The following is a 24,105-nucleotide window of genomic DNA, read 5'->3' as shown; positions in this document are numbered from 1 at the left end:
CAATGAGGGGCAAAAAATCAAAAAGGCAATAGCAACTTTAATTATTTTCGGTTTCCTTGACCACCATTACTTGACTTAAGTCAAATTTCTTTGCACTTAAATATTTTGAAAATATTTGAGGGTAATTTTTATTTTATTGGTATCAAAAATCTAAGTATATGTATATTTGTATTTTTACAATAAAAATTCAGTTTCGCTCGTCAAGATTTTTGGACAGTAAATATCTGAGTACTATTTTTGGCATCCTTGTATTTTGGATTTGTTTTTTCGAAAAGTTCAGGAAAATTCTGGAGCACACTTCAATCAAATCAGCTTTCTTTTAATTTTTATACTGTTCACGCTGATTTGGCGGCTAGAATACGCCAAAATTTGAAGCTCTAAGTTACCTATAATGCGATATTGATGCGCTTTCTTTCCTCTAATTCAACAGAGAATGCGAGTTTTTTCCAGTAAAAATCATTTTTGACCACTGCGCTAATTCTTCTCGCCCCTAAAAAGTAATCAACTTCAGGGTGTTGATACAAACCCTTTTCAAAATATCAGCAACCCTTTATTTCTTGGGCTCCTTGCTGCGGAGGATATATATGCCTTCCGCGCGTATATCTTTCAGCTCATTGTCAGCTGAGGTCTGTGAGGAGAGGACGTATATCCTCGGACATATTTGCACCTTGTCACGTGACCTCCTCTGACTGAGATGGACCGCCGACCCTTCAATTTGAAGCATATTGATCAACAAATTTTAAATCTATTTTATAAAAACAAACATAACAGCTCTTTATACCAATTTATATTGATTTGCAGAAAATATTTATGAGATTTCTGATCAAAATTTTTGCTCACTGGAAATTTCAATTTGTATTTTCTTAAAAAACTTAGCGCAATTTGAAATGATGTAATGCAAGCATGTATAAATTTGTATTGTACTAGTTTCCGTATTTTCTTAAAAATTATCGAACATTCTAAAATACTAGCTATATATTCTATATATATTGGAACAACATAAATGTCTGAAGGAAAAAACGGATTTTTGAAAATTGTAGCATCTGAATCGTGGAATTTAGCATTTTAAGTGAACCAGTTCCAAAAAGCCAAAAATGTGGAGGTGATATATTTTAAAGTTTTCATCGTTTTTATCTGACTATTCAAGATTTAATATTTGACAGGAGTGTATGAATTATCACTATAGTTAGCCGCTCCCTGTAGCCAGGAGCCAGATTGATGGTTTTTTACTAAAGGCTAACGAAAAACTATTCTACGCTGACCCTTACACGAAGACGTTACGAAAACAAGAGTAGGAGAGCAAAATAAGGCCAATAGCAGCAGCAAAAGGAAGATAAAATTTGATGAAATAAATTCCATACCACGCCAGTCAACGCACAAAAGTGTTGATCTAGCGCATTTGATGGCTCGTCGCAATATAAACAGAGAAGCAAAACGCGAGTTAATTGTGTGTACATAAAACTGAAATTGCGATTAAAGAAGCAACGCAGACTTATAATTGATGCCGTGGGCAAAACATAGAGGTGTTCACTGAAGGAGGAAGGGGGGAACTGCAGATGAGCAAAAGGAGCACCGTTTTCGCAGAGAGTGTGCGTGTCGATCGGCGAGAAGAAGTGTGCTCGCTGGTTAGTTGAATTCGAGAGCCGGCGAAGGCATGGTGCGCGAACGGAGACCATGACGCCAGGGATATACGCTGCGTGCCTCTCTCCTTTGCTCTGCTCGTCTTCAGTGAAAACTAGGTAAGCCCGATTCCCGCCGCCCTCCTTGATGACCTGTCATTTATTTTTTGTCACACTGTCGCGAGAACGTACGAATTTGTATGGGATATTAATAGAGCCCTGAGACCTTAATCTGCGATTAAGCCTTCCTGCCTTTGGTGCCTTTGCCAGCTGGGTCTTATTGTTAGTTGGACAATTTCTCTCCCATTTGGTGCGAAATGGGGCAGTAATATGTTTGTTGCTGTCATCGTGAATCAAATTTTCTCTATTCTAATTTTTTTAGGACAAAAAACTAGTATAAAGCTAGAAAAAGGGATTATTTGATAAGGTATTCACAATCAATGAGCTCTTTTATTAAAGTTAAAACAGTTTAAAGGCAAATTAGATTTTTCATATTAAAGTTTGTGCTTTCCAATTCCATTAAATAAAATTATAAATAATGCTAATTTCTTTGGTTCAACAACAAAGTTTTAAAGTTTTACAAGTGCCAAAAATAATTGGACTTCAATGGCGTGAGCAAACTAATTTAAACACTCAACGATTGTTGATGGTCTCCTGGAGTCCCTATCATAAATGTACCTAGCTCGACTCCCAAAGACAAAAGATATTCTAATTAAGTCGTGAAATAGAGCTGCATTTGTCGAGTTGATCTAAATCTCCTTAGATTATATATTCCAAATAGGAAAAAAATATTCGTTTAATTTTTAACGCTCAACTAAAAATTCGGTAAATATTAGTAATATATTGTTTGTTAATCAAATTTAAATACTAACTATTTATTGATAAGACATAAACAACTTTGTTTCTTCAAAGGTTCTTAAGAATATAAAATTTTATTAATTGTTTTTAAATTATTATAATAATGAATGTAATTTTATAGCATAATAAATTAATTGGGTTTGAGAAAGTAAATAAGTTCAATTTTCTTTTTCAAATAAATCTTTTCCGACCTACAAAAATCTTCCTCTTTCAGTCTTAATTGAATCGGATTTATTGTTAGAAAAAACTCCTTGCGCAGTGATTTGGCCCATTTAATTTGGGCATTGCGTGCACTTACAAGCTGCTGTGCTATCATACAAGCAGTTTCTCTTGTGCCTGTGCTGCTGTCACAACTCACAAGGTGTGTGTAAAATGTACCAGCAATTTCAATAAATTTAGACATGGGCCCGTTACTTACTTGGCTTGTTATGTAGCGGCTATTTTTAGCTCTTGCCAACAGGTCTCTTGAGTATAATACTCTCAAGACGTATTCCTATACATTTGCATCGACGAATTTCTTTTAGCAGCGCTTTTACCAAAGTGAATAATGAGCCTGCTATTTTTAATTGCTTCTTATCGATTCTAGTTCTAGGTCACTCACACGAATGTGTTGGATGCGTTAATAAAAAAAAAGAAATGGGAGAACTCGTTTTACATTTAATTGAGAAAAATGAGTTTTTCAATGGTGGCTGAAAATTAACCACGTTTAGAAATTTGTCTGTCGACTGGCTTAATGCTCGCTTTTTGAAGAAAATGTTTTCTTGTTTCTGCTTTGCACTATTTTGTTAAGCAGAAGAGAAGTGAACTTCTCCAGATTGCCTCAACACAAGGTTGAAATTAAAATATCATTATTTCGATTTTCAATATTGTTATGTTTAGAAAATTACTTCTCTCTTTTTATTTCTAATAACAAAATGATTAACTGCACCCTTAATATTTCAAGTGCACCCATCTGGTTATTTATATTTTCCACAAGTTTTGATCAAGTAAAATTGTTGCAACGTTACACAAAAATTACCAAGATCAAGTAGTTTTAAGCTCAAACTGTTGCCGGCGCAGAAGTTATGCGTTTCTAAAGCTTGATTTTGAAATCGCAGTCAAATTAAAACATAAAAACTTCAGCCCCACCTCTTTAATGTAAAGCACGGGCAAGGTGAATTAAAATTACCTGCGATGAAGACATAAATACGCAAATAACCTTAAATCCCAGCTTCGATCAGCTTGGACAGTAAGTTTTAGTGGGCCATTCGGCTGCATTAGTGACTCCCCGTACCCGGCATTTATATGCTAAACGCTATTTAGATTTACAGCTAACTGGCTGACTGATTGTGAGTGCGTGTGCTATGAGCAGCAGCAAACGCGTTCTGCTCCACGGACTTTTTAGACTTGACTCCGCACAAGATTGCGCGCGCGAGAAACACCGCTTTGGAATAATGTTCTCACTCGTTCGCCGGAGCAATTTACTTCTACCTTTATATTAATGTGCGTCTTACATAAGCGGGCATATCTTTTAACGGTAGTTGCTCTGGTCCAGAGAGTGCAGCATCCAACTCGGGCAAATTTTTCACGAGAGCGCCGGCACAATTTTAAAAGGTTATTACCTGGCTGCTTTTGTGCTCTAGCCTGAATTCACCTTTACAGACAGACTCTTGGCGTTGACTCTACTTTTTGCGTGTTTGTAGCTTCTTTAACAACGTGTGTGTACTTTCAAACAGGCTGGGTATTGGCAGCACGAGTGACATTGAACCACGAAAACAAGGTCCTTCTGCTTGTTTGGTCTGACTGAATCTGGGACAAAGTTAAAAGTGCCGCGTTTAGATACATTTATAAAAACTCGATTTCATTCAGACAAACTCTCTTTTTATATCAAAAGCGACGCATGCCTTTCCAATGACATTAAGATATTCTAAATTGTTGAACATTCTTGCAGGATCGTACCAATTGCGCTCATTCAAATTCTGCACAGAGATTTGGGTGTTTAACGTCATCAAGCTATTTTTGTCAAAAACTAAATTTAATTTCAAATTATTATACATCCATTTGTTTTGTGAAAAACAAGAATTTAATCAATATGTCTAAATATTTTAGCTCCATCAATCTCAATAGCGCATTATGCATCTAAAAAAAATTGGAGTGATTGGCGGTGGCCGAAAATTGTTATTGTAGAATAATCATGATTTTATTTTTATCATGCTACAGATCGCAGCGATTATAATAGAAGTCCTGCTACCTTAATTATTGAGATGTTACCGGTTGCTTAATAGCATCGAGCATCATCATCAAACAAAGGTGAAACAAAATAGCAATCTAAAATTGAAGGTAACAGGATTAGAAATCAATAATTCAATCCTGATCTCTGGTTTTCGATAACTTATAAGTTTATCGATGGATTTGCCACATCAAATCGCAACTAGAGAGGTTAATTTTTTTCATTTTTCATAGATATTGGAGATTTTTATAGATAAAATATTACCAGGGCATCTTTGATTTGTTGAATAATCTGTCGAGCAAAAATTGTAATACTTAAAAAGATTTTGTGCGCCGTGGTTTTCCTTTTCACTATGCGAAAGCCAATAAATGTCTAGAATTAAAACAAATTGAAGATGTGTTCATGGACTGAATAAACGTTCAAACCAATTTTATGGTCATTACATTTGCGCAGATCGCATAAGCTCAAAAGGTAAGTGCCTGAGGATATATCGCTGAAACTTGTCTAGCCAGTCGAGAAAAACTTTTAAAAGCAAGCCGCGGTCTCTCTCTTGTTGTTTGACGTCGGGCCTTGAAGATACTTTCCATGCAAATTCGGTTTAATTATTTTCGCCCGTTGACCCCATTCTTTAACATTTAAAACAACGAGGATTATACCAATTTTTCTCTTCTTTACTTTTGACCGAGGCGTGAAAGTTTTACGGAAGAAAACGTTACGCCCAGTCGGCACGTGTGTTTTTCGAACACATTTCGGGGCTTCTCGAAAATTAATTATTTCTCTCTTATCGCACAAAATACTTCACACTGTGCGTTTATAAATCGAGAGTTTTCCAGCGCGTTGGTCAAGTGGGCCGTGCGCATATCATGCATTTTCGGACGAGATACAAAATGTTTATTTACGCTCCTTTGTTGGTATTTCAGCCCTTCATTAATACTTTACGCACGAAGACAGGAAGGTCTCATGAGAAAGTGTTTTATGACTTATTTTCTAGAAGTGTTTAACCGGACATTAATTGCAGCCCTTCTACTGCGGAGCGAGTAATACGAACATGAAATTTATTCAAATAAAGGCAACAAAATTAATGTTGTAATATTTGAAATCTGGTATTTAAATATGGCATTGCTAAATCCTTTTTTCTGCTCCGGTTCAGTGGTTCACGCTGTAAAATGTTGAAATATGAAATCGACGAGAAAACCTTGCTGCTGAGAATTAAATTTTTGTGAACGTGTATATCATGCTGGCCTTCAATAGCATAACAGGTTTCCGCGAGAGTGTAGAAAAAATTTCTACCACTATAATTGATAAAGTTTTGACATTGATATGTAAATGTGGGCAGAGGAAAAGCGAATTCGTATGGCATTCACGTGCCTGATTTATAAAGTCTAGGCTAGTTTTTTCTTCAACCTGTTATTTCGGACCCCGCTCTCGCTGCGCTGCGCGAGAAGAGAAAATGTCTCTGAACGTAACACACGTCAAATCGTGGAGCAAGACGGATAGTATCAAGCCCAGTCAACTGGCACTTCTTCTCACTTGAACTCTTACAAATTATGTTCCAGTTCCAACCAATAAAAACCCGCATCTTTTATTTGCATACTCTTTGGCATACAGTTTTTTTTACGTTGCTCCATTTGCTGTTCATGATTTCAATTAGCTATCCTTCGCAGTGTCAGCCTTCAAGTGTGCATTCATTTGACGTTTCTGCCATTATGAGTGGAGATGTTTATGGGACTTACCGAGCGTTTCATAGGATATCATCTGCTTAGTGCGAACTGGTTCCTGCAATTCAAATTATCATCGCCGGTTTTTATATCATATTTTTGGCAATTTTTTTTACAGTTTCGACTAACGTTCAGTATTCGCGGGGACTATTGACGTCAATGGACAAAATAGACAAGTTAGCACATATAAAATCTTCTTCTCGGTAACTATAAAATATATTCATGGATAGTGTTATCCACGCAATCGTGCTCAACGGGCTTAACAAAGTATCTCACGTCTTCCAAAACTTTAAAATTAATTTTTCAGTCTTCAATATGAATTTTTTGGGGAAACGTCATTGACTGCCATCAATTATAATTTTAAATCGTCAGAACATAAAAACTATACACATAAGCTGTTATTAATTTCACTCGTCATTGCTAAGCACAATTAAAAAAAGTCAGTGATAAAACCTTGTTTCTTGCCCTCTCTGCGAGAAAACCTCCCTTAGAAATTCATTAACCCAATTCTTTTTTTAATTTATTTAAAATCTGGTATTCTGCTTATCTGGCAAAGCCACAGCCATCAATTTCGCGGCAAAGAGCACTCAATCATTTCCCCTTGAGAAATTAATTTTGTAAATATAGAAAAACATGCCAGAATTATACTTAATTTTTTTACCGAAAGAATAAGAAAAACGTTAGAGTGTTTAAACCACAATAGAGAAGCCGCAGTGAACATTTTTTAAATATATATTCTCGTGCATTTACAGCAATGACCACAAAATCTGAAATTGGCCACGCTGCTATCGTCAATTCACACCGTGTAATTACACATCAAACGCAGCTCGCGCGGCGGTCATTAAAGCGGGCCCACTGAAAAAGCGCAGTTATGAATCCATTCCGAAGCGAAAATTTTATTCCGGCGAACTGCTGACACAGAGACCGGTCATCGCCGGTCATAAAGATTCCAAAGCTCCACGCGGAGCGGAGCAGTTATGCAACGCAACACACAAACGTCCAATAAATTTCCCCGAGTCAAGGCGTGTCACAGTGTGTGCGACCCGCAATCGGACTGCAAGCAACAAAGCAGGAAGTAAAGAGTCCGATAAATAAAAACGCGGATCTGTGAGTTGAATGACTCGTCCGGCGCGACAGACGGAGTGACTGTGCAGCAAAGCCTCTTCTCTTTCAAACTGCTGCCGCTGCTGCTGCTGCGCGCAAAACGGTACTCGCGTGTGTTTGTGTTTCTGCGAGCGGACTCATCTCTTTCTATCGTTCTGCACCAGGACATTTGTAATTTTTGTGCTCGCACGCACACTCTGCTATATCTCACCTCTCAAAAGTAAATGCGTTCTTATTATAACGATGAATTAGTCTGTTCGACGAAAATTAGCCGCTCCGCCTCTCTCGCGCGCTCGCATGTGCAGTTAGCTAATTAAGCAACAATTTGTGCCCGCTGGACCACCGCTGTTAGTCAACGCATGTTCCGTGTTGATTAATCGTTCCCACTCATGGAATTTTCGTTTGTTTTGATTTGATACTAGTTCCGAGATGAGCGAATGTGGAAAACTAGTTTGTTCACTTGCTCTGCGGTTTTTGCAATAATTTTTTGCGACGCTTTTTATTTCGAAGCTCATCGCTTGCTATGCCTCTTTGACTTTATCTGACCACAAGATTGCATTTCACCACAACTTTCCCTGGAAATTACTTGGGTTGGATGACATATAGGTTTCCGCCCATAGCTGATTAATTAATCAATTTCACTCTGAACACGCTCCTTACTTAGAATGCTCGAGCAAAATTGATTTCCAGTTCATGTGAAAAGCATATCATTTACCATCTGAATGTGTTGCCCTGCTGATCCGCAATATAGTCATTTTGAATCTAAAAAAGTGGAATATTATGCACGCAGGGAATTAAATTAATAAAGAAAATAGTTATTGTGAATTTTTTAAAGGAGAGTTGTGAGTTGCAAGGCTTTCACAAGATTAATACACTATAGCTCACTTTTGTTTTGGCAAAGCAATGCGTGCAGTCAATCGCTTTCAACAGCCAGTGATTCAGAATACACACTACAGTTAAATCGGTGGGATTGATTTTTCTTTGCAGGTGAAGCCTTAGGAGCCGAAACAGCTGCTGTCCAGTTTGAAAACGTGCGAATTAATTGTTCACTTTTAACTGCACACCCTGTTCAAAATCCACATCGATTCGAGCCATTGATTCTTAATAGATGCTTAATTTGTCAGTACAGTTAAATATGAAGGACATTTCTGTAGAAATACGGAAAATTAAACAGCTTGATAAACACCGGGAAGCTGCATTTAATTTTACTAGCAAATTAGAGCCATTCTTTTTTAATTCCATATAAATTTTTTCATTGTGAATGGGTGGATGTAAGGAACATGCAGTGAGATTTTCCTTCACATCAAAACGATTAAATTGTATATTATCAACCGTTTCTTTTCCAATTAAGTTTTTAAAAGTATGTTACTGCATCAATAGATCATCTTCTTTTAATTTATGTGTGTTCCCGATTGTAACATTTGCATTTAAAAAAACTTCATTTGCAGCTATATTCTTAATTAATATGGAAATTATTTTGAAAACATTTTCTGTACGGAATAGATGATAATTGCTTCGAGAAATATCGAGTTCGCAGTTTTACGTCTATTAGCGGAGAGCTGATGAGTGAAGTCAAGAGGAACTTCTTGACAGATAGCGATGATGGGCGATGATGGTGGCGTGCTCTTTTGTCTCTAGAAGTCGCAATTAGCAAGTAATAAATGACGTGCAAATTACAGGTTACGGAAATGGGAAAACGGCGCGTGAGTGCGTTTTATCGCTCAGCCGAGGTTGGCGGTTCGCATGCAAGCGGCGGGTGTCAAGAGTGCAACTAAAACGCGAGCACTTTCACGTTTGAGATTCAATTGGTAAACAGGACGCATTCAATTCTATTGTTGTATATCTTCGGAGGGAGAAGAGCAGGGCTTTCGAAAGTGATCTATGCTGATCATCATTGTGTCTCGTGGGAATTAATAAATTGCGAGACACATGAGCCACGCACACTCATTGTCAGCTTCCTTTTCCCTATCAAAAGGCCTGGATATTTTCGAAATAGGATTTGTTAATGCCACACATGTAAAGTAGCTACTCTAATGTAATGCACTCAATTCTATGTCGCAGCAGGGAATTGATACAGCTTCTTTCATAATTATGACAAAAATTAGGGAAATTCTTCTAGCTCACATGACCCACATTTTAATACTTAATAGCTATCTAAACCCAGAGAAACATAGTACACATTCTCAAATTTTAATTAAAGTGTAAAACGCTCATTTTTGGTGGGTAAAAATTTAACCTAATTTTGAGTGGAGCCTTGAGTAGATCTTATAACAAATATGTAATTGCATCTTTCAATATGAAATTATCGCTACAATCAGTATAATTATCAATTAACTAATTGCAAGCGTTTGCAGCTAAACACCTGCCGTCATATTTGTGCTGAACATTGGACTGTTAACAGCAATTAGCTCGCTGTATAGATATTAACACAGTTATTAAGAGAGCGCGTTGTATTTACAAACTATAAAAGTATATACACATTTGTTGAGAAGATCGTATCCGAGGAACGCGCTGATCTCCTTCGTTTGAGATGAGACGAGTCGTAAATTTTGCCTAGCAAACGAGCAGCTAACTGTTGATTAGACCGATTATTCACGTTATTTATGCTTGATCGGATGCTCTTTTTTAACAGTCACGCGTGTTAGAATTTTTCTAGTAGATTTACCATGTCGAACTGACGCAGCTTACCTATAAATTGGAAAAAATACGGTATCGTTTATGAGGAGATGCAATAAAAATGCGAAGTAGATCCTCACATGTTACTGTTTTTATATATATTTTGAAATAACTAGGTCACATTTCGTCAATTAATAGTCTATTAAAACGTACATCTCACGCGAGAGAAATAAAATATATAATCTATTATATAGAATTTATTCAGATTTGATTTGATACAAGCATGCGGTTTAAAAACAAAATAGCCAAAACGATTTGTCAAAACAAAATGAACAAATTGCGTATATCATTTTTTTTTAATTTCCCCACAAGAGCTATCGTATATCAATGATTTTTGATATTACTTCCCTCTAAAGCTTTAAACAAGTTGGTGAGTCCTTACTCTTGATCCTCTGCTGGGAGCTCTTTTTTAATCAGTGAAAAGGCGGCAGTGAGTGTCTTGTCCCACGCTTCCGCTGCCGCTGGCGAAAGTTTGTTGCCCAATTTGGTGGACAGCACTTTTAAAGCCGTTACCTTCAAATCCTTGAAACGAAAAAAAAACTGTCAACGCGATTGACTGATAGATATAGTTAGAAGATTGATTTCAAATTTGAAATTAGTGAGCATAAGAAAAATTGATGAGAGAGGGAAAAAAGCTAAATATTTCGAATATTTATCGCTTTATTTTATAAACTGGTTATGGAGGCGCAAATTAAAATATCCAGACTCACATCAAAAGCACCGGGAGGCACTTTCCGACTGATGTGCGCTTTGCCAACCTTCTCGCATAGTTCAACCAAAACTTCAGTGTCGTCCAAAGCGTCCACAAGACTAGCCAATGCGTGAAAAACAGTAGTGGCGTGTGCAGTGAATTTTTTGTTGCTCCTCAGATCCGTAACCTCTAAACCGGCGAACGATGTAAATAGCGGGTAGTACTGTGGAAACGTTTCAAAGAATCTACAACATAGTAAATCAAAGTGTTTTAACTCAACCCTCGCGGAAGTTTATTTTCGTCTGAGTGAATCAAAGATTTGCTTTTACTGGCTCTGTTAAATAAACTGAGCAGTGAAATCTACTGTAATCTAATGTACTAAGTATTTTTTTAATTAACATAATTGCAAAGAGATTTTTTGCTCACGTTATAAGCACGTCCACACTGACCGTCCTGATGTTGGGCATCACCAACGCCCACGTTGAACGGACCAATCCTTTCTGGCGAGGAGTGAGTCCTGTCGCTGGGTCTTCAACGTCCAATCCCGCATTTTGGCGCAGACCAAACAGCCCCAATATTGTGTTCACAATTCCGGACATTTTGAGCTCTGAAAATCTTTCTTTATCTTTATAATTGGCTTCCTAAAGATCTTATCAGATATGCGCGTCAAGTAAATCATAATTTTATTCGAAAACAAATTGTCATTACTCATGAGGAATATAATATGTTTCAATATTTCATGCATCAGACCTAATTATAATGCGATTTTTGTGCTTCAAATTCTGTAATGTCTACACATGTTGAAAGAAAAAGTGTGTAAGAAAATCTTACAAAATTTATCGATAAGTTGAAACAGGGGAAGTGAGTATTGAGAGCACTTACTTTGGTCGACTGCGAACTCGTGACTGCGCGAAAAACACAGAGATCAAAGCACCAGCTCTATCTCAACTTACTGCGCGCCTTGTATTTATTTTATTTTTATTTGAACAGTCTGGTCACCATTGCGCGAGTTTAGACTGGTCAAAACGTCGCACTTGCCCTACTTTCAGTCCACTTTTGTAAACCTCACGAACAATTCGATTCACGCGATGCATTATTTTGCTTCAAAACAACGGATACGCATACTCTGACACGTGAATAGGTCTGCTGATGGTGCAAAAATAACACGCTATTTTTATCAATTACTTCAGTTTATTTGGTGAGTGACGTAATCCTGCGATATGGATTGTGTCTGCCACTGTTGGTGGCTGGAAGAATTTAAGGCTGGTAATGCAGCGGGCAATGAGAGCGTTGAAAATTATTCAAATAATTTCCTAACCATATTTTCTATACAGTACAATACGCTACACACAAATTAATTTATATACACCGCAAACATTAATCATCCTGATGATGAAAGCAAATAAATTAAATTTTCATTTCAAATTAAAAAAAAGACACAAGGAAATGCGTTTGCGGTCTTGCGAAGTGGCGTTTTGTCATAATGGCAAGCAGACGTAACTGTAATTCATGCGCATCCTTGTTTGGCTGGACGAAAACTGGAGGCAACAATTATTTCAAGCTTCTTCAAGTTTCCTACATTAATTGATAAAAACCGTGCTCACCACAGCGATGAAAATTGCCGCCAGCGCTAACTTCTATTGTTTGTCTCTTGATGCACCGTCTGCCGTTGGAATGAGTTGGAAATTATTTCTACGCTTCCTAGTACATTTTTCCTGTTAATTTCGCCGAACCTTTTATGCGAAGATTTTGTTTGAACACTCAGCTGCGTAGAATCCCGACCACAAATATTGGCCGAGAGATGAGACGTTAATTTGATTAACTGTTCCCTCGTGTTCGCTCAGGGAATTTCGTCTGTGATTAAATATTGCAGGCACAGGTGGTTGACGGAAGCAAGTTTTTCTTGTGAGGCAACGTTGAAAAGTGCTTGAAAATCACAGCTGTACACAAGCATATATGAAAAGGATGAAATGCGATTGTTCAAGAGCACACACTTAAGAACAGTTGACGTCAGCGAAATATTTGCAGAAAATAATTGGAGGAGATGACGACGCTCAAATTTTTACTTAGCAAGATTTAAATTTAAATAAATCAAAATAGCACCACTATTAAAAATGTTTCGCTAATCTATCATGAAACATTAAAGATTTAAAATTGGTTGAGACTTTTAAATAGCTTTAAATGTCAATTGGTCGAATTTTTCTCATACGCTAACAATGTTTTATTCGGCATAGTTGAATAAATTTCTAAACTTTAAAGTCATTTCATAAAATACAATGAAAGATTTATGAAAAAAATCACTAAAATATGTTTTTGTCATTTTTTATAATCAGGCTAAAATCTAAACAAATATCCTCTTGATATGTTTCAGGTGAATGTGTAAACAATGGTAGCATGCACAACGAGCGGCTCTCTGCCTTTGGAGGCGTTAAACAGCAAACCCTTTGGCTCCGAGTCCAGTTTTCCGTTCCGCTTGTCCGCGGACAGGATGTCGGTGGTCAGTTCGGATCAGCAATCAGTGTACAAGCAGCGGATCGACTCCATGTTCGATGACACTCGTTCCTCTCTGTATGGACACTCGCCATCCAAACTGCCGAGCAACGTTGTACAGGCGAAAATCGAGAAGATGTTCCAGGAGGTGACTTCATCTTCGTCTTCTGACGACGAACGAAATGGCCAACAGCAGATGAATGATTCACAAATGGTTCCGAATAATACCAATGAAAAGGAGAGTTTTGCTGTCAACTATCTGGGAAAGGCAAGTATATTTTTCTAAGTAAAACAAGGGAATCGTTTTTAGATATCAAGAATTATTTCTTTCTTACATAAATTTATGGAGCAAACAATCAATTTTTTTATTAATTCCTTCCACAAAGTTTTAAAGAAAAATTTCACCAAACAAGCTTATTTTTTTAACAAATCTCTCTAGGTCTAAATAAATATAGAATTCAAACTAAACATGACAATTCATAACTTCCTCGTAATAATTCAACTGTTTGTTCACTCTCGTGTTTAATGAGTTATTCATTTTATAATAATTTAAAATATGTCGTTAACAGGTTCCACTGACAGAAAACAAGACCACTTTGCAAAACCTGCAAGTGCCACTGCGCCAGCTTTACTTCCGCTACAAAGCCGACTCGGAGCCCGTCTCGAGCTCCTCGAGTCGATTGGAAATTTCGACGCAAGGCCTGAAGCTGACCCAGCCGGGCAGTGCCAAACCCGAGCTGCACTCTTTCTCCACGATCGCCGTTTGGGCGGCTGTCAAGTGTGTCACGCGAGAGGAAGGCACCTTGGCCGCCTTCCTGCCGCTCATCTCAGACCCTGACGGCCACGACAAGAGCTCCCTTTTCGAAGAGCTGATAGACGACCGCGACGTGGAGGTGTTAAAGGGCAGCCACTCGCCCCTGTTGGCGGTCATCATGCGCCAAAGGGGCGCCGTCAGACAACTCTTCTGCCACGCGTACGAGTGCAGTTGCGCGGAAGACGCGATCGTGATTGCTGCCAACCTGTACCAAGCACTCATGGTCAACCTGAAGAGCAAACCTCAGCATGGAGTTCAAAAGGTAACAGTTTATAATTTTTAGATTTTGCTCAATCATGAATTCGTAAGAGCAGGAATTTTGAGTGGGCCAAAATATTTGCACAAATCCAAGAATAATACGAAACTAGCATTTTGGCATGTAAATGATATTGCTCTCACTTTCACGAGGCAAGGCAAATGTAACTCAATCGAAGTAATTTCACAAATAATTATACATAATATATCAATTCGGCCAGAGGAGTACATTTTCATTTCTAATATAAAAAGTTGCATAGGGAATGTAAAAAAAGTCTGACAATGCAACCTTAATTAAGTCAAGTTTTAATTATTAAATTGCAACTTTTTTTTGTTCTCATATTTTTTCATACTTGTGTAACAGAGCGTTAAACACGGTTGCTTGACTTTACTAATCTGCAGCGATTTACACGTTTTATAAATAATTTCCTCGGGTCTTTTTTGTTTTCTTAGGTAATGTTTAACTCGTGGTTTGCTAGAATTTACTGTTTTTTCCCACAGGAAATTATGTTTTGTTTAAGATGAGAATAGGCAACAGCATTAAAATTTTTATAACTTTGCTGTTAAAACTGGTCAAAACCATACCATTTAAAAGAGAAATCTAATTAAAAAATTAACATTAAAAATAAAATTACAAGGATTTTTTGAGTCTCGTTGCTATTATTATTTAGAGTTTAACGTGAGCATCAGAGGGAGTTTGTTCTCCCTCCTTGAAAATAACCGTTAACTTAATAAATAATTTAATAGACGCGGACACATTATATCAAAATCCCTTATGAGGAGAATTTAATACGAATTTTTAACTGGATGCAAAACAAATTTTTTTTTTTAAACTTTCTTTCACACATCACCTCAATTTTTCTTTCGATCTGCTGTAAATCTCTTTTTTCTGTCAGTCTTGTGGAATGAGGGACACTGTTTGGCCCAAAAAATCATCCTGCCTTATGAATTCTAGCTTAAGCAACTACCCCGTTGTATTAATTATGACTCGCGCAAAATTCTTGCGAATCATAAGAAAACGGCAAATTAAATTAAACGCAAGAGTGCGCCACACCAAACGGTGAGGCTAAATTAGCCGGGAGATCGCAATCTCGCCTCGCACTGACTAATGCCTTCAAATTTCTCGCAGAAGTCGAGCAGCGTGACTCGGCATCCGTCGTCTGTCACTTCGGCAGACGGCAACAATAAAGCCCCAGTTCCTCCGGCGCGCACGCGACGGCCAAAGCAGCACGACAAGATTCTCACTTCCACCAGTGAAAACACGACTGACGAGGACGCCAGGATGTCCGCGGGACGGGAGCGGCGCCGCAGCCAGCAGGAGCACGCGGGCGACATCCTCACCAAGATCACCATCCCGAAGAGCCGCAGCTTCCTGGTGCGCAACGGCGGCAGCAGCCTGCACGAGCTCTTCGCCGAGCTGCGCTCCCAGGAGGGCGTGTCCAACATGGACGAGGTGCTCGAGAAGATCGTCAACGCCAACGGCATGTCCTACAACGACCTGAAGCCGCTCTACAAGGAGCTGCTGCTCAAACTGGCCGTCACCCTGACCAAGGACGAGCTGTACCAAAGAAGTAAGAACATCATGAAGAGGCAGGCGAAGCAGACGAGGAAAAGGGGTAGACGCAAAAGGGGCATCAGGCACGCATTCCGAAAGTCGGTCAAGAAAATCAAGGGCTCGTGCCAGAGAGGTGCGAAGGATGATGACCTGTCGAACCTAGTTCCAAGGAGAAGGTAACATTCAAATTGTTTTAAGTTTCAATAAAATTCACTCCAGCAAATGCTGCATTTAGCGAGTTAATTTTTCTAAGCTCAAAAGCAACAAACAGTTTTTTAATCATGAGATTCAGAATTTAATGGTGGTGGCTCGACCAACAACAAACTATATTCCCCAAAATTTAAACTGAACATTTTCCAAAAATGTGATATTTCTTTAAAGTAGCCTCTTTTTTGCTCTAAAGAAATAAAAACTTTTAATCTTGGTGTTGGATATTTATTTAAAAATTAAATTGAACGATTTGCTCTCATAACTATGGTTTTAAAATGACTTATGGTGGAATACTTTCTGGAATTATACTAAGCAATAAAGTAATTGTTCAAACTATGAACTGAATTTTAGTTTGCAAAAAAGGTCAAAATCGACGTCAATTATTTGGTCAAAATAATTTTTGTTTGCAAATTAATTTTTCACAGTAAAAGATCTGATCACTCCTAATATGTTCTCTCTAGGCCGCGGTCAAGTTCCACAAGTTCATCCTGTCAAAGCCAGAACGTTACGCGACCTCGTCGCAACACTGACGCGGTCGAGACTCGCCTCTCCAACATCGCGCACAAGGAAATGCGGCGTCAGGCGCAGCACCTTTTGCGAAAGAATGAGATGAGCGCCAGGGTTCGTGAATCGTCGTCGGGGTACGTCTCCTGCAGCGACTGCAGCCTCACGTCTTGCCTCTGCGACACGGACAGTTGCATGGACAGTGACAAGTGCTACTGCTCTCTTCAAATCAACAAAAAACAGGTAAAATGGTTTGCATTTTACCAATGGTGTATTTTTTTTTTTAAAAAATATTGTTTCATGGAATGAAGAAATCTAGAAATATCTCAATCAATTACTTTGTTTTTTATTCATTTTTGAGTTTAGTTTGGTGGGACTTTGAATGGTTCAGAAGTTTTCAATTCCAAATGATTTCAGTTTGTGACTTCATCCTCGTGGCGGCACCATTTGAACAAGCCGCCAAGCAACCGCACGAGTCGAAGTTTGCAAATGTTGCTGGAGCAGCCGATCACAAAGAGCAGACGGCCCAGCTCTTATTGCAGCCGGATGAATGTTTACGACGTGCTGCCTTCGGAAACCGCTACCGTCTCCTCTAGACCCAAGTACCAAAGCGTCAGCGTCGATAATCTGGCTCTCGACTATGAACTGTTCAGGTGAGACGCCGTGACATGTAGACTAACCCGCTGAACACACGTGTTGTGCAGAGATGCATAACTTTCAGTATATTTTATGAACACACGCGCGGCTGCTGCTGCTATTAAATCATAATAACTGTAAAGTAGATTTAACTTTTTTATATCATGATCGATAACTGTTGTGAGCGATTAAAAAAGAAACCATATGTTATGGAGAATTACAGTTTTACAAAATTCTCTTTTAGTGACAAAGACTTAAGGAACAGTAAATTTTCTCATAAATTATTTAATTAAAGAAACCTACACATTTTCCCTTTTAACAGGAGAGTAAAGTTTATTTCCATTAAAGTTTTAGTTTAAAGCCCTATTTCATTAATAATAATAATAAAAATTTAGTGCAAGCTTAACTCACCTTGCAATGAGTAAAAAATGTCCAGATTTGATTTTTAAAATGGAAATTTAAGCCACATTTTACTGTCGTCGTGTATCAAAATGTATTCTCTCGAGATAAATTCTCGGGAAATGGAATTATGTGTCCTCTCAGCATTCTTGTCACTATTTAGCCATCTTTTATATCATAAGCTGGCACATCACTCTGCCTCAGCAGATATTCAAAACCGGTCAATCAGCAAAAAAAATAATGAAACTTAAAACATCTGTCGTAGAAATAAATCAAAATTTGGCTTCACAGGATATTTAAAAAAAATAGCAATTGTCGGGTATGGTGGCTTTTTTCAAATATTAATTATGTGTTTAAATAAATTTTTGCAGTTGTTGATACCTCTTACAAAGTTTACGCGATAGGGCTATACATTTTTATCCAGTTTTCAATCGTTATTTGCCACCAATTTCATTTTTCTAACGAAATTAACTTACAACAAGTTTTTGTTAAACCTGGTTCGAGTTTTGAAATTTTAATTTAATACAATTTTGTTTAGGTACAATGCAGCACGTCAAGCAGCGAGGCGGGCGTCTCTGCAGCAGCAGCAACAGCAAAGGGTGATGGTGGTTTCAGCTCGCGATGATCGCGGCCGGCTTATCTACACGGGCGACTCGCAAAGGTCGCGTCCCCGACGGAGCAGCAGCCTGGCCAGCGAGGCGCTCGCGGTGAAGAAGACGACCGAGATCGCGTCGCTCTTCTCCAACATGAAACTCAGCCAGACGACTGACATTCGAGGCATGGAGTTTGAGGACGACGCTTGCGAGGTGGAGTATCACACACTGGAGCCGCCAGAGCACCCTCCGCTCAGCCGAAGGGGAAGCTACCCTGGCAGCGCCCTGGAGAACTCGCTCGGATATTTGCCATAGAATGAAAAACACATTTCCGATGCGTATGTACGCATCACGTCTCTAACGTACACTCATAGTTATAATTAAATGAAATTCGAATGAAGGAAAGCATTTTATAGTGTTCTCTCAATAGATTCATTTCCGTCGTAATTTGTGAGCTAGGAATAAATTATTTATTGAGATTCTCTTATCTATTGTTTTTGATTGCTTGATTCAACAATTGGGTCTGTATTTCAACCTGACCTGTTTTCTGATTAATTTATTTCATATATGTAAATAAAAGTGAAAAAAATGTGAATAGCAAATATCAGTTTTTTAGTCTACTCCCTGTTGATCTTGTTTTATTAATGATAGATGATAGTGCATGGATTAAGCTTTCGTCGAAAGTCCCACATTTTGTGCCAATAACACTGATAAAAATTATGTTCGTAGTTCCTCAACCTCCTGAAATGAACTTCAGTTTCACATAATGCACAGTCATTACAAATTTTATTTTCATACTGTATCGGCACCAACGAATGTGCAAAATTTTACCATCAATATACTATCCATTGACATTTTATTCAAGAAGAAAATTGTTTATTGTCAGAAATTTATTACTATTATGTAAATTTTTTCTATATTTTTTAATAGCTGTAGGAGCTTTCATTTAAATTTTCAATCTAAAAATTTGTTGGTTTTTTAATCTAAAAATTTGCCGTAAAATTCTTGTAAAATACCAAGCAGTTGGCTCGCGTTGTTGGGCGCATGCATTGTGAGAATCTGAGAAAGGTGTGGGGGTCGATCCGGGTTTTATGCGTATGTTTGACTCTCTCTTTCATTGCAATGACGACTCCATGCGGATTTTGGAGGATTGCAGAAGCTCTCTGACTCGCTACCTCTCACCTTTCCAGCATTGTGCAAATTCATTTCAATGAACAAATAAATATCTACCTTTTCAATAAATTACCCTGGTGAGGGTGCAGTAGCATGAGATGGACTGCTGGGCTTCTTCCGTTGAGGCTCGTTAGCCTATTATGATATTCGTCCGCGATGGTTATGGGACGCAAGTTTTCTATAAGAAAACAAAACAGTAAATTGGCTTTGATCTTTTTGTCTCTAAACATTTTTTATTTCTATTTCAACAAGTCTGCTGCATAATAAAATAAAAATTATAAAAAATATTGCAATCCTGCACCTTTAATGTTAAAAAAACATCATAAAATTTCTATTGATTTGCTTTAAATTATATCTATAGTCGGCGAAAAAATTACTATAAAATATATTCTTAATGCTCTGCTTTAAAAATTACCTGGATTATACCCTAAAAATAAATAAGAATAGATGATCCAGATCTATCATAATTTCAATAAAACTTCCTTAAAAAAGTCATTGGCAGAACATCTATCATTTCTGACCATTAAATTGTGAGGCACATAGGCATAAAACACAACGTTGGCTTCGCTCGATGGCGTGAGTGTACGTATAGCTCTCTCCGCTCTTGTCCCCTCCACAAAGTGCAAATTGCCATGTTTTAAGAGCAAGCAGGCCGTGGTGCTCGTCAGTCGTCAGCACTGCGCTCCGACTCCACGGTCAGGCCACGTACCATGGAGAGCGCACCTGGAAAAGGTGCTCTGGTCGCCGGCCTACTAATTTTCGCAACAGCTTCTCTGGCTGTGCCGCTTGCGGCGCCTCCGCCTTCCTCGACATTGAAACCAGGCGAAGGTTTAGTGCGTCAAGTGCATGCTGTGAGTATTCAGAATACACAATTCATGACTTTATCGTGGGTTAACGCGTTGGTAAAATAAATTTCAATTCTTCTTCCAGGTCAGATCGTAATGGTTTTACAAAAGTAAAACACTGCTATTTTGAGGGGCAATCCGTCAAGTACGTTTTTTATTTACGTTCATATATATTTAAAATTTTGTACTTGATTCCGCACACCATAGGAAAAAACTTTTTGTTAAAGAACGACCAAATGGTATAATTTATTTCTGGTTATTTCAATAATTTACACACAAAGGCTCCCATTGCGATGGAATCCATCTGGCCTGTGAAATTTTTATATTTATTTTTACCGTCAGAACTATTTGAAGGTTAGTGTATCTATCACTCTTATCGCAGGGAACAATGCAGTCGAGTGAAGCAGCATAGTATTAAAGTCACCTGTGATGCCGATTTTCATTTTTGAAGGTTCAGTGCATCTGTTTAGGCAACGTGAACGTAGCAACAAACAATTTTCATGTATTTAATATAATACTCACTTTCTTCCAACGTACAAACCTGTTACTTTTGGCAAAGAAATTGAACATTACTTCAGGAAAATCAAGTTGATCATGTCACATTTCCTTGTGTATCTAAGTTATGAAATTGTTGATGGTGAATACTGTGATAATATGTTTACCTGCAATCACATTTTTAAACGAAATTAAAATTTGAAAAGGAAAAGGTGTGCTTTTTTCACGACTAAATCGAGCAAGTCGAAAACGAAAGTGACGTAAACATAACCTCGTGCTACAACTTTTTAATATTATCAAAGCTGACTTAGTGGGTGCCTGATGTTTTGTTTGATTAACTTCATGTGTGTTGAAAATCGTGCACAGCATGTGTTGCAGGCGCAGGCTGCTTTTTATGACGCAACCGTTCAAGGATCTTGTTTGAATTGCAACTTAATACCGCTAAACTCATATGCGAGCTTTTTCTTTTGCTAACGTTTGAACTGTTTATTGTAACGATTGAATGTATATCACTTCCTTGTTTAAAAATTAATCGTAATTAAGTAATTAAAGAGTCTTGGCGCGGAGGTGAAATGAGTTTGTTGGGAGATTATCTGAGTTTCTGTTTTTATTTCTGGTTTCAGATTTTTCGTCATGGAGAAAGAACACCCGCGGACACCTATCCTAATGATCCACTTATCAACGAAACATACAGTCCATTTGGTTGGGGGCAGTTGACTCTGGTAGGTTGAGTTCATCGTGAGAAAGAAATTTATTAATTAAAAATATCTTATCTGTGTATTCTAAATTTTATCACTTTTTTGTTATTCTTTCTTGACTTGGTCACAGAGGGTTATCAGTCAGGCTCTTAAGAAAGTCTATCGTCCAGAATATTTTCAATAATAGAACTGATGTTGCTATCTATCATATAACGAAAAATATCGTTAATATATTAAATAAATTCAGCAATAACTTCAGATGGGTCCTGAAAAATTCCAACGTAAAAATTTTAAACCTAGATGTGAAGTGTAGACCATATATTTATAACCTATAATTATTGAAACGTGCGTGTGAATTCCAGACTTGGCAACAGATAATCTACGAAATAAAGGTTGCTCTTTTCAAGGGCACGACTCTACTTCACGGTTCGCGTCTAACTCTCGTGAGCCATTATTTTTAATGATGGACTATGACTCGCAATTCGCATTTCTGCCGAAAGCTTTTTCATTTTCTACACAGAGATCTTAATATCTTCAAATCTCATGACATCATACTAAGCTAATTTCTCGAGTTAACACCGCGATATTTTACAACTTTTCTAACATACCTATCTCGAATTTTTATATGCTCAATAATATGCCCTTTTGTGCAGAATGGCAAGAGGCAGGTGTATTCCCAAGGTCAGTGGTTGAGACAACACTACCATAAACTGGTTGGAGACGACTACTCGGCGGCCTACACACAAAGCACAGACGTGGACAGGTCGTTGATGACCGCTCAGTTGGTGCTCGCAGCGCTCTTCCCGCCCACCCCATACCAGGAGTTTGAACCTGGATTGCGTTGGCAGCCGGTGCCTGTGCACACCATACCAGTTCATTTGGACAATGTAAATCTCTTAAAAAGTATTATTTTCATCATCAGAAACTCATGTTGAACCCTTTTACATCATCATATTCACTTTACTTATAAATTACACTTAAAATGTTATCCTTTTACTCAAACATTAAGAAATGAAATTAAGAAATAAATATCAATTACTATGCCCGTTGGCTCACATTGTTAAGGCATTGTCAGTGGGAAATATTTGAGCAGTTCGTGGATCTAATACTGGCTGCCCAATGTAAGAGATGGCAAAAGGTGGTTAGTTTAGTAACTCGAAAAGCTCAAATAGTTCAACGGGCTGGGAGGCGCACCGGCGCCGACTCGCCACTTGCTGGTTTTCACACCTTCCCAGCGGCTTTGGGGATAAATGTCTGGCGTTTCAATAAAAGACCTCGGTGCGGGGAGGGGGGGGGGGCGCAAAGATGGCCACATTAGGCTCAAACTCCTCTGCGGCCACTTGTTCCGGGGTGAGCTCATAGGCCACAGGAAGTGCTGAGCAGAGGTTAAAAAATCAATATGATTAAAAGTAGGGAAAAGGATTGAACGTTAAATTGCGCTTGCTCAGTTATGTTTAACGCTTGTACTAATTATCAAATCCAAGATGCAATAACTCATAAATTAGCAGCTCTTATTAGTCCGAGTGCCGTGCCCGAGGTACTACGAGGAAAGAGATAGAGTGAAGAAAATACCCCCAACCAGCGAACTCCTCGAGAAAAATAAGGAACTTTTGGAAAAATGGACCACCATCACGGGTTTGCCGGTGGATAATCTCGATGAAGTTATGAGTGTTTACAGCACACTTTTAGCACAGGTACGCTATTCATTTTAGTAGGCGCACTTTATAAATAATGTATTTGCAGTCCCGGTTTAACTTGACTCTGCCACCATGGACAAAGGAATATTTTCCTGAAGCTTTCCTCAACATGACCAGTACCAGTTTCCTTGCCACTGTGCAAACTCCTACCTTGATTCGTCTTAAAGCTGGTAAACATCAATAAAAATTAGAACTTTGATCTTTTAACAGCGAAAAAATTTAGGGCCTCTCGTGAACAACATCCTGAAAGAGTTTGAGAAGGAAGCTGATCAGCAACAAAAAGTGAAAATGTTCCTTTACTCTGGACACGATTCCACCGTCGCCAACATCCTCGCCGCGCTCGGCCTCTACAAAACCCCCTACATCCCTGGCTATAGTGCTCTCGTGCTTCTGGAGCTTGTTGAACCTAGTCCAGGAAAATTCTTTGTTAGGGTAAAAAATATTTTTACGTAACTCCTTTGGTTTGATATAAAAGTGATGATGATACAGGTTTTCCGTCGATCTGAAGAAAACCCCGATGCAGAGCTGCTTCAGATTAAAGGTTGTGACATTGAATGCCCGCTAGAGAAGTTCAAGGAGTTGACTGAGCCAATTCGTCCTGTCAATTGGCAGGAAGAGTGCAAAGCTATTAACCAAGACTTTGTTGCTCCTCCTCCCCTTCCACCCTAAAAAAATCAGACAAGACACTGCCACATAATGTAGTGTTGCAATACTTTCTCAGAGTTGAATAAATTTGATAATTTTTCAGTCAAATGAGATCATATTTAATTTTATTGAGAATTAAAAAAATCCGTTAAAATCGGTTGGTAACGTCTCCCCATTATAAAACACCTTGCCATCCTATTCAAGCAGGTGAAAAGAAGTGT

At 38.2% G+C, this 24,105-nt stretch overlaps 3 protein-coding genes across 5 annotated transcripts; 2 read left to right on the top strand and 1 right to left on the bottom strand.

Moving 5' to 3' along the window:
• The first annotated feature begins 1,571 nt into the window (after positions 1-1,571).
• On the top strand, positions 1,572-18,933 carry LOC135936336 (uncharacterized). Its single transcript, XM_065479109.1, has 7 exons — positions 1,572-1,739; positions 13,247-13,633; positions 13,935-14,441; positions 15,564-16,165; positions 16,661-16,946; positions 17,121-17,356; positions 18,277-18,933. Exons 2-7 carry the CDS (start codon positions 13,262-13,264, stop codon positions 18,644-18,646), a joined length of 2,373 nt encoding a protein of 790 aa, XP_065335181.1. The 5' UTR covers positions 1,572-1,739; positions 13,247-13,261; the 3' UTR covers positions 18,647-18,933.
• LOC135936941 (globin-like) lies at positions 10,258-11,945 on the bottom strand. 2 transcript variants are annotated; one of them, XM_065479958.1, is made up of 4 exons: positions 11,758-11,945; positions 11,302-11,490; positions 10,895-11,120; positions 10,258-10,706 (listed from the first exon to the last, which is right to left on the bottom strand). In XM_065479958.1, exons 2-4 carry the CDS (start codon positions 11,472-11,474, stop codon positions 10,563-10,565), a joined length of 543 nt encoding a protein of 180 aa, XP_065336030.1. In that variant the 5' UTR covers positions 11,475-11,490; positions 11,758-11,945; the 3' UTR covers positions 10,258-10,562. The 2 variants fall into 2 exon arrangements, with proteins under 2 accessions (XP_065336030.1, XP_065336031.1); XM_065479959.1 differs by having other exon boundaries at positions 11,302-11,482.
• Positions 18,934-20,153: 1,220 nt separating the features above from the next.
• LOC135935818 (lysosomal acid phosphatase-like) lies at positions 20,154-23,997 on the top strand. Of its 2 annotated transcripts, none has more exons than XM_065478381.1 (7): positions 20,154-20,355; positions 21,468-21,566; positions 22,196-22,429; positions 23,051-23,236; positions 23,286-23,409; positions 23,463-23,671; positions 23,729-23,997. In XM_065478381.1, exons 1-7 carry the CDS (start codon positions 20,215-20,217, stop codon positions 23,906-23,908), a joined length of 1,173 nt encoding a protein of 390 aa, XP_065334453.1. In that variant the 5' UTR covers positions 20,154-20,214; the 3' UTR covers positions 23,909-23,997. The 2 variants fall into 2 exon arrangements, with proteins under 2 accessions (XP_065334453.1, XP_065334452.1); XM_065478380.1 differs by having other exon boundaries at positions 23,048-23,236.
• The last annotated feature ends 108 nt before the right edge of the window (positions 23,998-24,105 follow it).

This window comes from Cloeon dipterum, chromosome 2, assembly GCF_949628265.1.
Source record: "Cloeon dipterum chromosome 2, ieCloDipt1.1, whole genome shotgun sequence".
Lineage (NCBI taxonomy): Eukaryota > Metazoa > Arthropoda > Insecta > Ephemeroptera > Baetidae > Cloeon > Cloeon dipterum.
Note: the sequence above shows the minus strand (reverse complement) of the source record. Positions and strands in the feature narration are given on the sequence as shown.

Excerpts from the sequence above, each read along its gene's own strand:
- LOC135936336 (XM_065479109.1), top strand. The coding sequence starts at position 13,262 with ATGGTAGCATGCACAACGAGCGGCTCTCTGCCTTTGGAGGCGTTAAAC. Across the intron at positions 13,634-13,934 it reads CTGTCAACTATCTGGGAAAG|GTTCCACTGACAGAAAACAA; the intron begins GCAAGTATATTT and ends TGTCGTTAACAG. Across the intron at positions 14,442-15,563 it reads CTCAGCATGGAGTTCAAAAG|AAGTCGAGCAGCGTGACTCG; the intron begins GTAACAGTTTAT and ends AATTTCTCGCAG.
- LOC135936941 (XM_065479958.1), bottom strand. The coding sequence starts at position 11,474 with ATGTCCGGAATTGTGAACACAATATTGGGGCTGTTTGGTCTGCGCCAA. Across the intron at positions 11,121-11,301 it reads AGTGTGGACGTGCTTATAAC|ATTCTTTGAAACGTTTCCAC; the intron begins GTGAGCAAAAAA and ends ACTATGTTGTAG. Across the intron at positions 10,707-10,894 it reads TGCCTCCCGGTGCTTTTGAT|GATTTGAAGGTAACGGCTTT; the intron begins GTGAGTCTGGAT and ends TTTCGTTTCAAG.
- LOC135935818 (XM_065478380.1), top strand. The coding sequence starts at position 20,215 with ATGGAGAGCGCACCTGGAAAAGGTGCTCTGGTCGCCGGCCTACTAATT. Across the intron at positions 21,567-22,195 it reads GTTGGGGGCAGTTGACTCTG|AATGGCAAGAGGCAGGTGTA; the intron begins GTAGGTTGAGTT and ends CCTTTTGTGCAG. Across the intron at positions 23,410-23,462 it reads CTTGATTCGTCTTAAAGCTG|GGCCTCTCGTGAACAACATC; the intron begins GTAAACATCAAT and ends GAAAAAATTTAG.